The sequence below is a fragment of the Oncorhynchus gorbuscha genome, linkage group LG05, assembly GCF_021184085.1.
Source record: "Oncorhynchus gorbuscha isolate QuinsamMale2020 ecotype Even-year linkage group LG05, OgorEven_v1.0, whole genome shotgun sequence".
Taxonomy (NCBI): domain Eukaryota; kingdom Metazoa; phylum Chordata; class Actinopteri; order Salmoniformes; family Salmonidae; genus Oncorhynchus; species Oncorhynchus gorbuscha.
The window spans coordinates 64,257,088-64,274,025 of NC_060177.1; the positions used below are offsets into that span (position 1 = coordinate 64,257,088).

At 41.1% G+C, this 16,938-nt stretch overlaps 1 protein-coding gene across 13 annotated transcripts in view; it reads right to left on the minus strand.

Moving 5' to 3' along the window:
- Window positions 1-12,957, minus strand: part of LOC124036294 (AP2-associated protein kinase 1-like) — a 53,344-nt gene extending 40,387 nt beyond the window's left edge. For all 13 annotated transcript variants that reach the window (XM_046350680.1, XM_046350675.1, XM_046350678.1 and 10 more), the window contains exon 1: window positions 12,217-12,957. In XM_046350680.1, coding sequence (XP_046206636.1) covers window positions 12,217-12,379 — 163 coding nt within the window. In that variant the 5' untranslated portion in view covers window positions 12,380-12,957. The remainder of the gene's footprint in view (window positions 1-12,216) is intronic.
- Window positions 12,958-16,938: the final 3,981 nt, after the last annotated feature.

Genomic DNA, 16,938 nt, shown 5'->3' on the forward strand with positions numbered 1-16,938 from the left:
CCTTGTTTATTTCTACTGCTAGCACAGCAGAAGCATTTCAACCCTGCATAAAGTCTCTGGCCATGTAAACAATCTGGCTTGCCTGCTACTAAATTAAACAGCAGTGTGTAGTACACATACTATTTAGCAGTTATGGCTTCATATGAAGTGGAAAGGATCGTTTGTAGCCCCACCCAGTGACATTTCATGTTGTTGTTTTGGGCTAACAGCCAAGTAACTAGCATTTGGAATGAAGTATTTTGAGTAAGAGTGTACCATAGGCCACGCATGTATGAACTGAAGAGTCACCTGAAGCTTGAGAGGAATGGGAGATGCAGTAGAGGAATGCAGTGCTGAAGCAGGGGGCTCATAAATGAGGATGACTGGCTACTACTCTGAACTGTGTGTGGTGAGCTTACTGGCACCCAGAGCTAATGAGGTACCACCCAAGTGGGTGCCATACATTGTGAAGGAGAAGTCCAGTAGCCCTCTACAAGATCATTACCAGACTCAATCTTCATCAACCATCTCCCTAATAACCTTCCTCTGATCAAGCCAGGAACTGTCCCTCTCCTTCATTGGAGGATGCATGCACTCAGACTTGGCCTCTATCGGTTGAACTAGTCAACTATAGCTCTGCTACTCGTGATGTATTGCTTTTTTGCTTTTGAAATTATGAAAAGTGCTATTGACATGTAATCAATTATTATATCAAAAGATGGCTTATTTAGTTTAGTTGAGCAAAAAGCTCTGACGAAGGCCAAGAGGCCAACATGTAAGCTTCAATACAAAAGTGATACTAGCAAGAGCAGTGTGCGGGTTTCTTTTTTGTTTCCACTTATAAACTGTGGTTCGATCTCTGAATGCTGATTGGCTGACAGCCGTGGTATATCAGACCGTATACCACGGGTATGACAAAACATGTATTTTTACTGCTCCAATTAAGTTGATAACCAGTTTATAATAGCAATAAGGCACTTCGGGGGTTTGTGGTATATGGCACTCCACATTGCGTTGTCCCTTAGCCGTGGTATATTGGTCATATACCACACCCCTCTCTGGCTTTATTGCTTAACCATGCACCTGCAACAAGATACCTCAGGCGTGCGAGCAATTTTTAATATGTTGAAATGTTGAAAGTAAAACACACCAACAGTAGATGTACTGGTATCATTTATTTTATTTTATTACAAATAAACACTTTTTGATGAGAAAACTGAAATCCACTTTGGGTTTTACAAAAGGACTTCACCAAAAACAGTAGAAAATGAATTCATGTAAAGGATACTTCTGGATGTTGGCAATGAGGCCCTTTATCTACTTCCCCAGAGTCAGAAGTACTTGTGGATACCATTTTTTTGTCTCTGTGTCTAGTATGAAGGACGTTAAACTAACATTAGCACAATGACTAATTATATGGGTATCTACTAGCATGCTAGCAGATCACACAACGACTGGGAGTCTATGGCTGATGCTCGTTAACGCAACTTTGAGTCCTACTAAAGCATGTAGCTAGCTTTACTAAAGGCATAGCAGGTAGAAGATCTGTTTTCAAAGAAGTAACGTTACAATTAAAATAGTTGTGATCATTTTAACCTCTCTGGGATAGGTGGGATGCTTGCGTCCCACCTGGCCAAAAGCCAGGGAAAATGCAGAGCGCCAAATTCAAATAAATTACTATAAAAATCGAACTTTCATTAAATCACACATGTAAGATACCAGATTAAAGCTACACTCGTTGTGAATCCAGCCGACATGTGAGATTTCAAAAAGGCTTTTCGGCAAAAGTAAACGATGCTATTATCTGAGGATAGCACAACAGTAAACAATGAGAGTAGCATATTTCAACCATGCAAGCGCGACAAAACGCAGAAATAAACTATAATTCATGCCTTACCTTTGACAAGCTTATTTTGTTGGCACTCCAATATGTGCCATAAACATCACAAATGGTCCTTTTGTTCGATTAATTCCGTCGATATATATCCAAAATGTCCATTTATTTGGCACGTTTGATCCAGAAAAACTGGTTCCAACTTGACCAACGTCACTACAAAATATCTCAAAAGTTACCTGTAAACTTTGCCAAAACATTTCAAACTACTTTTGTCATACAACTTTAGGTATTTTTAAACGTAAATAATCAAATTGAAGACTGGATGATCTGTGTTCAATACAAAAAGAAAACAAACTGATGCAACTTTTCTAGTCACGCGCCTCTCTCATTCAGTCCACTTCAAGTGACTCATTCAAGATGGCCGTACTTCTTCATTACACAAAGGAAAAACCTCAACCAATTTCTAAAGACTGGTGACATCCTGTGGAAGTGGTAGGAACTGCAAGCAAGTCCCTTAGAAATGGTTTCCCAATGAATATTCGTTGAAAAGAGAGTGACCTCAAAACAAAAAAAATCTGAATGTTTTGTACTCAGGGTTTTGCCTGCTACATACGTTCTGTTATACTCACAGACATGATTCAAACAGTTTTAGAAACTTCAGAGTGTTGTTTTCTATCCAAACCTACTAATAATATGCATATCTTATATTCTGGGGATGGGTAGCAGGCAGTTGAACTTGGGCATGCTATTCATCCAAAAGTGAAAATGCTGCCTCTATGGCTGATGCTCGTTAATGCAACTTTGAGTCCTGCTAAAGAATATAGCTAGCTTTACTAAAGGCATGGCAGGCAGCAGATCTGTTTCCAGAGTAGTAACGTTACAATTAAAATAGTCGTGATCATTTTAATGAGAACAAAAGTGACTTCCATTTGAAGACCACCGCAGAAGCTTCACTATTTACTATCTTGCGAGTTGTTTACTCAGAGATCTAGCTATCAAAACATGCATACCCCTCTTCAAATACATTTTAAATTCCTTAAAAGTGTGCAGCAAATTCTACTAGATGAAAAGCCGAAGTGAGAACATCCTGGCATTTAAACCACAATAGATTTAAAATAAAAAAAACACATATGATAACCCTTCCTATTTTCACATACTCAAACAGCGTACTATTTAAGACGCAAGTATGGGCATTCAGACACAGGCCTCCATCTTTATTACTCACTCGGACAGACACACAGTCAGTCCTACTATAGGAGGATGCTGCAGCTGCTCAGAGAGGCCTGTGAGTAGCCAGCCCCATGCTCTCCCAGGCCAGAATGCCATGCGTTGTTGCTTGCGCTGAGCCATGCCCTGGGCTGAGTCATCCAGCTCGCATCGCATCACTAAGCCAAGGACAGCTCCCTCCACGTGATCAGTATGTTTGATCATGAGGCTTTCCACCACAGCCTTCAGTTCAGTAGGTGCTGCTGCTGTCCAATGAGGCTTCGAGTGAATATTACGTACACTCAGTAGAATGGTATTCTACATACATACTACACATGATATTGGTAAATGTATGACCCATGGGTCAGGCTAAAATCAACTCCCTTACGCATTTTCTATTCATCATACCCGCACCATAATAATTAGTCCTATGGTGATTAATTAAGTATTAAAGAATGAGGAAAATGGGCTGAAAGAAACCCCATGCTGCTTATTTATGATTGACTGCATTGAGAAGTAAAAAAAAAAATAGGCTGTCTCATATGAACAAGTTCAAACACATTTATGCAAATGTATGCAAAATAGTGTATCCAGCGAAGCTTGTTTTGTGCCTGAATCAAATTGAACATTGAGGGCAAGCACACAAACATGTACACACTACAGAGAGAGTGTGTGTTCCTGCCACAGCTGATGTTGGGTTTGCCGTGCCAAGCACCTGCTAGTTCGCGCCGTCTAATCTCGGGCGCCTGCGTGAATTTAGAAGGATTAGCAACCTTCTTAAATTACATGCACCAGCACACTGATTTACTGGACTGGACAGGTCAACAACAAGAGCTACAAAATACCCCCCAACACTGATGAGTCAGTATAATACGTTGTTGTCCACACAACCAAATATATACAAATTTTTTTTTTAAATACAGTTCAGTAAACAAAGGGTCGTCATCACTGCAATGGAGCTTGTGTAACAGCATGTAGCCTACTATAAAATAAAAAAACTACTACATTGTTTACAAACACGTTCACTGAGGAGTGGTTCTGTAGCTCAGTTGGTAGAGCATGGCACTTGTAACGCCAGGGTAGTGGGTTCGATTCCCGGGACCACCCATACGTAGAATGTATGCACACATGACTGTAAGTCGCTTTGGATAAAAGCGTCTGCTAAATGGCATATTATTATTATTTAGGAGTATGCGTTACCCTGCATCCAGCATTGAGCAGACAATTCTACTGGCAAAGTCTTGTCTCCAGTAGGCATTAATATTAAACCAGCTTGCACCAGCTGCACCATCAATGACGAAACTCAAATATATATTAAAAAAAAATGTTTATTTGTTTAACACTTTTTGGTTACTACATGAGTCCATGTGTTATTTCACAGTTTTGATGTCTTCACTATTATTCTACAATGTGGAAAATAGTAAAAATACAGAAAAACCCTTGAATGAGTAGGTGTTCGAAAACTTTTGACCGGTAGTGTATATGAGACTTCTGCGATCAGAATACGAAGATTGCATTGAAAAGACATGTCTAGACAAACACAAGTTTGTGGTCAGATTGTGTACAGATCTGGCACACCACTTCAGGAGGTGGTCAGGTATGCAATGTGTGCGGATTTATCCTCAGCCTGGACACTAATCAGGCTACCGAAAGTGCATACAGTGTGCGACGTCATCAGCACTCCCACAAATTCTTACCATTTTTTTTTTTGGCTAAAGTTATGCTAAGCCGTTTGCAATCCCTTTAGCGTTGCTTGCTAGCTACAGAGGTTTTCTGGCTAGTTAGCTACTGCCATCAGTTGTGTTATACTTTTCCTATTCCACCGTTTGTAGAACACATACTGACATTTGAATATAGTGTGGGAAAAAGGAAGCTTAGGCCCAAAGAAACACAGTGGGCTTTTTTGGACAGATTTTGAAGAGAGTGAAACCTCTCACTTTGCCTCTTCCTCTCTGATACTACGCACCCATACAAGGACCGGACATTTTTTATTGAGAACTTAATGGAAATGTGCACCAATCGCAAGCCTATCGTCTTAAAGTTCAAAAGGCTATAGCTTATTATTGAACATGCAAATCCTGTAAAGAAGCTGCTAATAAAACATTTTAAACATTTGACAAAATGCAATTAATGGAAAACCTAATGTGAGAAGTTGTGACAAATATTAAAATCTCTGTTAGAAATTTAGAAAGAGGGGGAATTTAATAGCAACAACTATGATGGGTTGCTAATATGACTAAGATTGTGCCTTTGGCTTTTGGACAACGAAAGAAAGTTTAAATGAAAACCAATAGAACAGGAGCTAAATGCTGATTAATGGCATAAAGAAGTCCTTATAAAATAATTGTCTCTACAGACAGATTTTCACAAGGCTACTTTGAAGCAAGGTATGCTTCATTATTTGAAGTAAAGTAAAGCATTCAGGTTTCAAACCATTATACAGCTTGAAGCTCACATTGCAAAGGGGTGGGTAACTCGCAGATAGAGTCAACGGTAGGCAGGCTATAGCCTATACACCCGAATGGGAGCACATTTTAATTAAGAGTTGAGATTGAGGTATAAAAATAGCTTCTTTTAATCGTGACCAACAAAGTTTAACAAGCGATTGCATTTAGAATTGGTGTTTGTTCCACAATAACTGGGCTTACAAAAGCAGATTCACTCCAGTAGCCTACAGGCTTTTGAGGAGCTACTCTTGAGCTGTCTGACAGGTGGTAGGTTATTCTGCTCCTCAAACTACACTCTGTATGCTGTGCATGTGTGAAGAATAGAATGCATGAAAACTAACAGAAACACACATCCCAATTTAAATTCCACAAATTACCCAATAGACCGATAAGCATGACCAGTCTAATTAACAGTTAACATGCCTAGTTGCAGCTAAATGCTTTCTGGTTTGCTGAGTGAACAGGCATAAAGCTGCTTTTAAAATTCCTGCAAATGTGACCAACCACACCTCAAAACCATCTGAACAAACAACCTGACTGGAGAGCAAATCTACAGCCAGAAAATATGATCCCTCGAAAAACATTCCAACTGTAATTTCTCAAAATGCACAATCTCTAATGGAGAGCAGGAGCAGTTTGAGGAAGTCAGCTCAGCTGGTTCCACCACTGGACCCAGACCGGTAAACCACATCAGCATACAGAAAGCAGCTTGTTCATGCATGGTTTGAGAATATACAGAAAGTTATCAATTTAATGTTATACTGAGCTGTTTCACTGTGAATTGACTGTACCATCCAACAACCCCCATGTGTCACTGTCCCCTCTGAACAGCACACTCACTTTCATAGAAGAGTAGTCCTAAGCCTAAGGAGGACTGAATGTGAGGATATCCATGCCAGAGAGATTATTTAATAGTATGTTTTTATTTATCATACTTTAAGTACTCTAATTCCTAATTCTATGATCCAGGCATTTAACCAGGCGTGGTGCGGACCGACAGATGGTGCCCATCTATACCAGTGATGAATAAATCATACTCTGTCCATCCATTATTCAGCAGCAGGCCATCTCAGCTGACAAAATGGCACATTCACTTTGACCATGGTTTATGGATCAGCATAGCATTGTCCCTAAAGCAGAGCACCAGCGTGCGGGACAAACATCTGGCTCAGCAGACTAGACAACACAGTGAGGGTGTAGATAGCCCATTGATGGGACAATACTAGAGCTCTAGACAATGTGTCTAGAGCCCTAAAACTCAACTCTGGACCTCGAAGCCAGTTCCAGTGCATTTAAATTGTTCCCCTCTAAAATCAGGGACCGATTTAGACCTGAGACATGGCGAGTGCAATTAATTATCAGGTAGAACAGAAAACCAGCAGGCTCCAGGTCTAAGAGTTGGATAACTCTTGTCTAGAGCATAGCTCTGGGGCTATGGTGTGGAGAGCAAAGTAGCCTAATGATGTAAGTCTAGAAGAGTAAACAATGTAGTAGTACTGAGCTCTTAGTGTTTGAGGTCGGTTCGGTTAGATTATTATGCTGTAACAGGATAAAACAATTCATAACAGTCTCATGATGGTAGGCCTAGTGACGGCCCATTACTGCTTATCACCTGTTAACCATCATTTATTCACATTACTTTAATACAATATTTCAGTTATGTACATTAGTTTCATTTGATTACTTTATTATTTAATTCCAAGTCAACTCATCTCTATAGAGCTGCCAATGCTGTCGGACAGAATCACTATTAGTTCTTCAAAGTAAAGAAAGCATACTTTTATGACTGCTGAATATCAACTTTCAATCATGTAGATCATTATTTTCAGGTAGAGATACCCCCCATGAAGCAACTGCTCTCTATCCCTCTCGATGCCGTATCCCTGTCTCTTTTACATAGCAGGAGTAAAAGCATTGTAGTGTACGCATTGAGCTTTGTTTAGAATGGCGCCGGAGAGAATGGCTGCTGTTTTACAGTCTCCTAACCAATTGTGCTATTTGTGTGTGTTTGATTTGAGCTCACAGAAAGATTGAAAAGTTGTAATTCATATAACTGAACCGACCTCGGTCAATTAGTTGTTTAAAAAAACAACTAGAAAATACCAACATTTCAGTTAATTACTCAACCCTGCAACGTAGACAGCAGCACACTGAGCCAATTAGCATCAATCAATTAGATACTGGCTTGTGGTGAATGTAATGTCATGTATACAGCGCATTCAGAAAGTACTCAGACCCTTTCACTTTTTCACATTACAGCCTTATTGTAAAATGTATTAAAATGTTTTTTCCCCCTCATCAATCTACACACAATACCCCATAAGGTCAAAGCGAAAATAGGTTTTTTGAAATGTTAGCAAATATATTAAAAATAACAAACAGAAATACCTTACTTATATAAGTATTGAGAGCCTTTGCTATGAGACTCAAAATTCAATTTCCATTGACCGTCCTTGAAATATTTCTACAACGCGATTGGAGTCCACCTGTGGTAAATTCAATTGATTGGACATGATTTGGAAAGGCACACACCTGTCTATATGAAAGCATGTCAAAGCAAAAACCAAGCCATGAGGTCGAAGGAACTGTCCGTAGAGCTCAGAGACAGGATTATGTCGAGGCACACATCTGGGGAAGGGCACCAAAAAATGTCTGCAGCATTGAAGGTCAACAAGAACACAGTGGACTCTATTCCTAAATGGAAGAAGTTTGGAACCACCAAGACTCTTCCTAGTGCTGGCCGCCTGGCCAAACTGAGCAATCAGGGGAGAAGGACCTTGGTCAGGGAGGTGATCAAGAACCCAATGGTCACTGACAGAGCTTTAGAGTTCCTCTGTGGAAATGGGAGAATCTTCCAGAAGGACAACCATCTCGGCAGCACTCCAACAATCAGTCCTTAATGGTGGCCAGGCGGAAGCCACTCCTCAGTAAAAGGCACATGACAACCAGCTTCATCACTAAGCTAAGGATCCTGGGACTAAACACCTCCCTCTGCAACTGGATCCTGGACTTCCTGGCGGTCCTCCCCCATGGGATGAGGGTAGGTAGCAACACATCTGCCACACTGATCCTCAACACTGGAGCCCCACAGGAGTGCATGCTCAGTCCCCACCTGTACTCCCTGTTCACCCACGACTGCATGGCCAGGCACGACTCCAACACCATCATTAAATTTGCAGGCGACACAACAGTGGTAGGACTGAGGCTTCTCGTGACAAATAAACTTTGATTTGAGCTTGGAGTTTGCCAAATGGCACCTAAAAGGACTCAGACCATGAGAAACAAGATTCTCTGGTCTGATGAAAGCACTATTTGGCCTGAATGCAAAGCGCCACATCTGGAGGAAACCAGGCACAACTCATCACCTGGCCAATACCATCCCGATGGGAAAGCATGGTGGTGGCAGCATCATCATCATGCTGCGGGGATGTTTTTCAGCAGCATGGACTGGGAGACTAGTCAGGATCGAGGGAAAGACGAATGGAGCAAAGTACAGAGATCCTTGACGAAGTCCTGAGTGCTCAGAAGCAGGTTCTCAGACTGGGGCGAAGGTTCACCTTCCAACAAGACAGCGACTCTAAGCACACAGCCAAGAAAAAGCAGGTGTGGATTCTGGACAAGTCTCAATGTCCTTGAGGACTTGAGCCCGATCGAACATCTCTGGAGAGACCTGAAAATAGCTGTGCAGCAACGCTCCCAGTCCAACATGACAGAGCTTGAGAGGATTTGCAGAGAAGAATGGGAGAAACTCCCCAAATACAGGTGTGCCAAGCTTGTAGCGTCATACCCAAGAAGGCTCGAGGCTGTAATCTTGACAAACAATAGGGACAATCCATCAAATTAGGCAAGACTGAGTAGTTTTACAAAAGAGCTAATACTAGCATGCATCTTGACAGTGAAACAGAGCCCATTAATATTCTGATCTAGGCTAGTCCTATATTTGGAATATTACAGGAAGTACACATCAATTTCACAAAGGTACCAAATGTATTAAAAAAGACCCAGTAAAAACAATGAGTCCAGGGATGTCAGAGATACTTATACAGTCACTAGTAGCTGGCTTTTGAGGAGGCAGGATCTGTGCGTTTTGTGTTGAACTGTAGGAATGACAAATACAATGCAAGATGCTCATCAACATCCTGTGATTAAAGAGGACATACAAAGCTCAAAAAGGTAAGGTGAACCGCGGTGCACTGGGATATGGCCCGTGACTTGAATGAGCAAAGGCGGTGAGGGAGGAGTGGCCTTTGCAAATTGAACAGTAATCTGCATCTCTGGGTCATGTGTCAATAAAGCAGCATGATGCATCGTTCAGAAACAGACACCTTTTTTCATAAAATACAGTCCCCTACATATTTATTTGGACAGTGAAGCTGAAACTTTGAATTTGTCTCTATACTCCAGCATTTTATATTTAAGATACATTTTTTATATGGAGGTGACAGTACAGAATATTACTTTTTATTTTAGGGTATTTTCCCACGTCTGTTTGACCGTTTAGAAATTAATGCACTTTATGCATCTAGTCCCCCAATTTGAAGGTGTAATAAGTATTTGGACTTATTCCCTTAATGTTCGTCAAAAGTTTAGTATTTGGTGTTATTGGTCCCATATTCCTTGCACGCAATGACTATATCAATCTTGTGACTACAAACTTGTTGGATGCATTTACAGATTTGTTTGGTTGTGTTTTGGATTATGTTGTGCCCAATATAAATAATAATAATTAATAAATGTAATTTGTATGGTGGTTTTCCTTACAAAGCTCTACAGAGGAAAAACAAATGAGATACAATAAAATCATTCATTTAGGGGAAAGGGGGATACCTAGTCAGCTGTCCAACTGAAAGTATTCAACTGAAATGTGTCTTCCGCATTTAACCCCTCTGAATCAGAGGTGCGGGGGGCTGCTTTAGTCGACATCCATGTAGACGGTGCCCGGGGAACAGTGGGTTGGGTACCTGCCTTGCTCAGGGGCAGAACAGATTTTTATCTCGTCAGCTCAGGGATTCGATCCAGCAACCTTCCGGTTACTGGCCCAACACTCTAACCACTAGTCTACCTGCTGCCCCGTCAGGTATAATAGCAATAGTGGGCTAGGTGCTAAATACATTTTAGACTAGGACTATGAAATAGAACATGTAGAAGTGTTTTTTAAGGACCGTTTTAAAAGTTATGAGTGGTGAACGGCTCTCCATAGGCGAGGGGGCAAGGGAGCAGAAGGCTTGGTCACCCATCGTTCGGAGACGCTTTTCGCGTGGTGTGGACTGGTAAGAGCATGGCAGAGGTCCCGAGTTCCAGCCAGGTATGGCCGAATCAGGAGGAAGTGGTACTCGCTAAGCAAGCAGCGCAACATTCTTTACTGTGTGATTATGTTGTGCCCAATATAAATAAATTAAAGTGACTCCAAAATGACAATCCATTATTTATCATTAATTTCTATTAGGGACAACATAATCCAGAATAACCTGAACAAACTGCAAATGCATCCAACAAGTTTGTAGAGTCACAAGCTTGATGTAGTCATCGTGTGCTAGGAATATGGGACCAAATACTTAACTTTGAAATAAATGTGATACACCATAAGTGAATTTGTCCAAATACTTATGACACCTTCAAATATAGGGGAGTACACTGTATATGTTTGATTGGGAAGGCAAACAAGGCATTTTTATCAAAAGCAAATCACATTTGCATGTGAAAACACAGAATCCTAGTCATTACTCCACACGCTTAACCTGTGCCATTTTTGTTTTTCGAGAGGACTTCGCTGTCAGCCAAAACGGGGCACCTGGCTCACTCCCGGGAGGCAGCCCGATTCCAAAACGAATGCAATCAACGCTGACCTGGTTCACCCGGGGCACTAATCAAATCCCCTCAATGTCCCAACCAACACTGACAAATGCACACACCCATATCAGTCAGTGACCAGAAACAAGAGGCTATAACCACCAGAACACTCCCAATCTAATCTTAAAGATAATGTATGGTGTGGAGCAGGTGCTAACATTAAGTGATAGGCCTCACCACTCCCTGTTGACTTCCCCCATGTAGCAAATTACATTTATACCCTCATCAGAAACTTATATGTTTGGTTCCCTCTCCATTTGTCATCGAGAGCTGAGACTTTGAATGTAATATGTCTGATCAGCCTTAAAATGAAAATGTTGTTCCTCCTAGCCTTGAGCAATGGGGGTTAGAAAAGTTAGCCTATAATGTTCGTAATTCATGAGGTGAGATTCCAATTCCATGTTCCTCACACCCGCACCCGCACCCTAGATCCCATCTCTTTCAGGATGCAGGCTGACCAGTTTTTAGATTTCCATCATTCTTATCAGTCTGGTAGATACATTCCAAATGAATCCTGACACCAGCAGTGACAGTACAGCTGTCTGAGGAGCTCACAGCTGATACAGTTGTAGACCATGCCCCAATGCATTGGGTTGGAAACAAGCTTACCCTGAAATGGCCTCAATCCTATGGTATCTTGCTAGCCTAGCTGTTTTTGTTTGCAAATTGTGAAATAAATTGACGTAGATACATTATTGGGGTTATCAATAATTCAGTTATCAGAATTTAACAGTATGCCTGACCATAGGATGGAGGTCATGTCAGGGTAAGCTTGTTTCCAACCCAAAGCAAGAGCATTATTGTCACTAGCGATAGTTATGGCAATTTATTGATAAATTAGCTTGCCTGGGATGTTATTAATGAAAAAGCACATCAATTACTCTAACGTTACCTCACCTTCAGCAACAGTTTCATCAACGGTCACTTGATACCGTCCAATGGTGAATACCCGTCCAATGAAACTGCCACCGCTGCTGCCGGACCCAATGCCTCCTCCACCCGCTCCAGAACCAGGCCCGGAACTCACAAGTTCCCGGCGTGAATCGAAGAACTTCTTCATTTCCCGGTGATGTTTGCCAAGTGTCGAGTGGTTTGCAATCAATACCTATTCACAATTAAGCGTAGATGTTGTTTACTATCAGCTTTGGATAATTGAATGACAGTAGCCACCTTAGGCTAACTAAAGCTATCCTCTTGAAGAGCCTGCTCGTTCGATTTCCAAGCGCAACTAGTTACCAATGTTTCGACTGTCATAATAGCAAGCTAGTTAAATAGTTAACTAGCTATCAACACACGAGATGACACGGTTAATCGATTTATAAATGTCTAGTTAATGTTTGCCAACCAATTAGCTAATGATATCAACAACAAACAAAAAACCTATCTGGCTTTGAAAATTGCGTTGACAGCCTGCTAAGTTACTAGCTTCTATTTACACACATCTCCACCCATTTTTCAGCGTAAAGGCATTTATTTCACTAGTTTATCGAGAGCTCTTTCTTGGTGTTGACTCCTGAATCTCCTCCCTGGTTTATATTCGATAATTAGCTGCCTATCTAGCTACTTTGGTGTTCTAGCTACTAGCTTGTAATTCATTGCCCGATTTGCTCCCGTAGTACAACAACTTGGTGCAATCAGCGTCTTGTCAGCGACACTAAAAAAGTACTTCCGGGTCACGGAATTTCGGTAAGTTTTCTAAATAAAAGTCCCCCACGTAATAGTAGAAAAGTGTCATTCATGTTATATGAACAATAATTGTCTAAACATGAACAATGATTCGTATTTGTTCGTATTTAAGTGATATAATGATATTTTCATTACATTTGGGTTTTAAACTTGTCCCAAGGTCAAATAAATGCCCCTAATGCAAATCCCTGTATATGAAATAGATAGGTGCCAAATAAAAGTATTGTAGAGAATAACCAGTAGGGTCTGTAGAATGTACAGTGAGCTCCAAAAGTATTGGGACAGTGACACATTTTTGTTGTTTTGGCTCTGTACCACAGCACTTTGGATTTGAAGTGATACAATGACCATAATTCAAGTTAAAGTACAGACTCCAGCTTTAATTTGAGGGTATTTTCCTCATATTGTGTGAACCGTTTAGAAATTACAGCATTCTAGGGGACCAAAAATATTGGGACAAATGAACTTATATGTGTATTAAAGTAGTCAAATGTTTATTATGTGGTCCCATATTCCCAGAACACAATGACTACGTCAAGCTTGCAACTCTACAAACTTGTTGGATGCACTTGCTATTTGTTTTGGTTGTGTTTCACATATTTTTTTTGCTGGACCTTTGGGAAAACCTGCTGCAAACAACCTAGATAATCATAGTGGTGATGAGCCATCTGCGCTCCCTTACACATTTAAAATCAGGCAATTACCAGCCAAGTGCCATAAAATGCATTAGGTCAATCGCTTGGCCACACAAATACACTTTTTTAGGCAGTATCCTAAAATCATGTTGCCATAGGTTTATATCACCCTAATTATGCATACCTTTCCAAAGATCTTCTTAAACCTACCTTGGTCACCAACACAATAGCAATCAATCAAAAGTTTTGCCTCTTTGGTCTGAAAGAAGTCATTCACTTATGCACTGTCAAATGCAAGGAATGTGATTCCTCTCAACATAAAGACATTCATTCCTAAGCCAACTCAGAGGAAAATGTCTTAACAAGCTGAGGATTTTGATGCAATAAGCAATGGAAATTGGTTCAGTGATAAGATAATTGATGTGTACAACGATCTTGTAAAGTCTCATTTGGACGATCAATTTGTGTTGATGTGCCCCACTTCTTTTGTTAACCTTCACACTCCTGGGCCAGACTACACTCAATCATATGACCTACTGAAGAGATGAGTCTTCAATAAAAACTTAAATGATGAGACCGAGTCTGCATCTCTCACATGGGCAAACAGCCTTAGAAATCCCAGGGACAGTTAGGAGGCCTGCGTCTTGTGACCGTAGCGTACGTGTAGGTATGTACGGCAGGACCAAGTTGGATGAGTTCCGCTGGTGTACAGCAATCTTTAAGTCATACACAGATTCTCAATCGGATTGAGGTCTGGGCTTGGCCATTCCAAGACATATAAATGTTTCCCCTTAAACCACTCTAGTATTGCTTTAGCAGTATGCTTAGGGTCATTGTCCTTCTGGAAGGTGAACCTCCGTCCCAGTCTCAAATCTCTGGAAGACTGAAACAGGTTTCCCTCAAGAATTTCCCTGTATTTAGCTCCAACCATCATTCCTTAAATTCTGACCAATTTCCCAGTCCCTGTTGATGAAAAACACCCCCACAGCATGATGCTTCCCCCACCATGCTTCACTGTGGGGATGGTGTTCTCGAGACGTGTTTGCTTATTTTTTTCTTTAAGCAATGGCTTTTTTCTGGCCTCTCTTCCGTAAAGCCCAGCTCTTTGGAGTGTACGGCTTAAAGTGGTCCTATGGACAGATACTCCAATCTCCGCTGTGCAGCTTTGCAGCTCCTTCAGGGTTATCTTTGGTCTATTTGTTGCCTCTCTGATTAATGCCCTCCTTGCCTGGTCTGTGAATTGTGGTGGGCAGCCCTCTCTTGGCAAGTTTGTTGTGATGCCATATTCTTTCCATTTTTTAATAATGGATTTAATGATGCTCTGTGGGATGTTCAAAGTTTTGATATTTCTTTAGAACCCGACCCTGATCTATACTTCTCCACAACTTTGTCCCTGACCTGTTTGGAGAGCTCCCTGGTCTTCATCGTGCCGCTTGCTTGGTGGTGCCACTTAGTGGTGTTGCAGACTCTGGGGCCTTTCAGAACAGGTGTATGTATACTGAGATCATGTGACACTTAGATTGCACACAGGTGGACTTTGTTTAACTAATTATGTGACTTCTGAAGGTAATTGGTTGCACCAGATCTTATTTAGGGGCTTCATAGCAAAGGGGGTGAATATATATGCACGCACCACTTTTCAGTTTTTAATTTTTTCGAATTTTTTGAAACAAGTAATTTTTTAAATTTGACATCACCAATATGGACTATTTTGTGTATGTCCATTACATGAAATCCAAATAAAAATCCATTTAAATTACAGGTTATAATGCAACAAAATAGGTTAAACGAATACTTTTGCAAGGCACTGTACGTGCTCGCAATAGGATAACATTGAGTGTTAAAATAATGGACTCCTTAAAGCAGTATGAGAAGGAACTGGAGGGCATTCTGCACTCACTACATAACTATCTGGCACTACAGTATTTGGCATTACATGGAAAGGTTGTGGACATAGTTCTGAAATATTAATTTTCTCATCGTTGTGGTCCCTATGTGTGTTTGTTTACTAAATCAGTCCTATTTGGAGATAACATCAATTCATTCATTCACAACAACATGAGATGTTGTATTTTGTATGAATTACCAGAAAAAAATATTATTGCAAGCACGTGTATATCAGATTGATTGAGTATAATGGTGAATACCTTGAAAGATTCCTATAATGGTGATCGCCATGAAAGAATGCTTCCAAGTACATTGTCAAAAGAAGAAAAATCTGCAATGATGTGATTAAGTCCCTAAACTGTCCGGCAGGCAGTACCGGAGCTTTGCGTCCTGGACCAACAGGCTCCGAGACAGCTTCTATCCCCAAGCACTAAGACTTTTGAACAGCCAAAGACTCCAGGCACAGCGACTTTTGAACAGCTAGGCAATGCAGCCCTCCATCACCCACGGTCTATCTGCACTGACTATATGCCACTCATGGGTCTCTACCCATACACTCACACACGCATGCACGCACACACATACAAACTCACACACGCACTGACACCAACACACACAGACTCACCACTTATGCTGCTGCTAGCTATATTGATTAATAATAATAATAATGATAATATTTATCCTGCTACCCAGACAGTTTCTCCTTATCCCTGCCCACATGTACATATCTACATTAACCACTCAAGGATCCCTGCACATTGTACATTTGGTACTGGCACGGACCCTGTATATACAGCGCATTCAGAAAGTATTCAGACCCCTAGTTATGTTTTAAGCCACTGGAGGGTAATTCTAGGATAAGACATTATGTTTTCAGCAACTAGAGGGTGCTACTAGGATAAGACATATAATGTTTTAAGCCGCTAGAGGATGCTACTAGGATAAGACGCATGATGTTTTAAGCCACTAGTATGTGCTACTAGGATAACACACATTATGTTTTAAGTTACTAAAGGGTGCTACTCGGAAAATACACGTTGTTTTATTTTTTTATTTCATAAATAAATAAATACATATTTTTTAAAATATTTTTTAAATTTTACCCCCTTTTCTCCCCAATTTCGTGGTATCCAATTGTTAGTAGTTACTATCTTGTCTCATCGCTACAACTCCCGTACGGGCTAGGGAGAGACGAAGGTCGAAAGCCATGCTTCCTCCGAAACACAAACCAACCAAGCCGCACTGCTTCTTAACACAGAGCGAATCCAACCCGGAAGCCAGCCGCAAACCCCGTCCGCCTGACAACCTGGTTAGCGTGCACTGCGCCCGCCCCGCCACAGGAGTCACTAGTGAGCGATGAGACAAGGATATCCCTACCGGCCAAACCCTCCCTAACCCGGACGATGCTAGG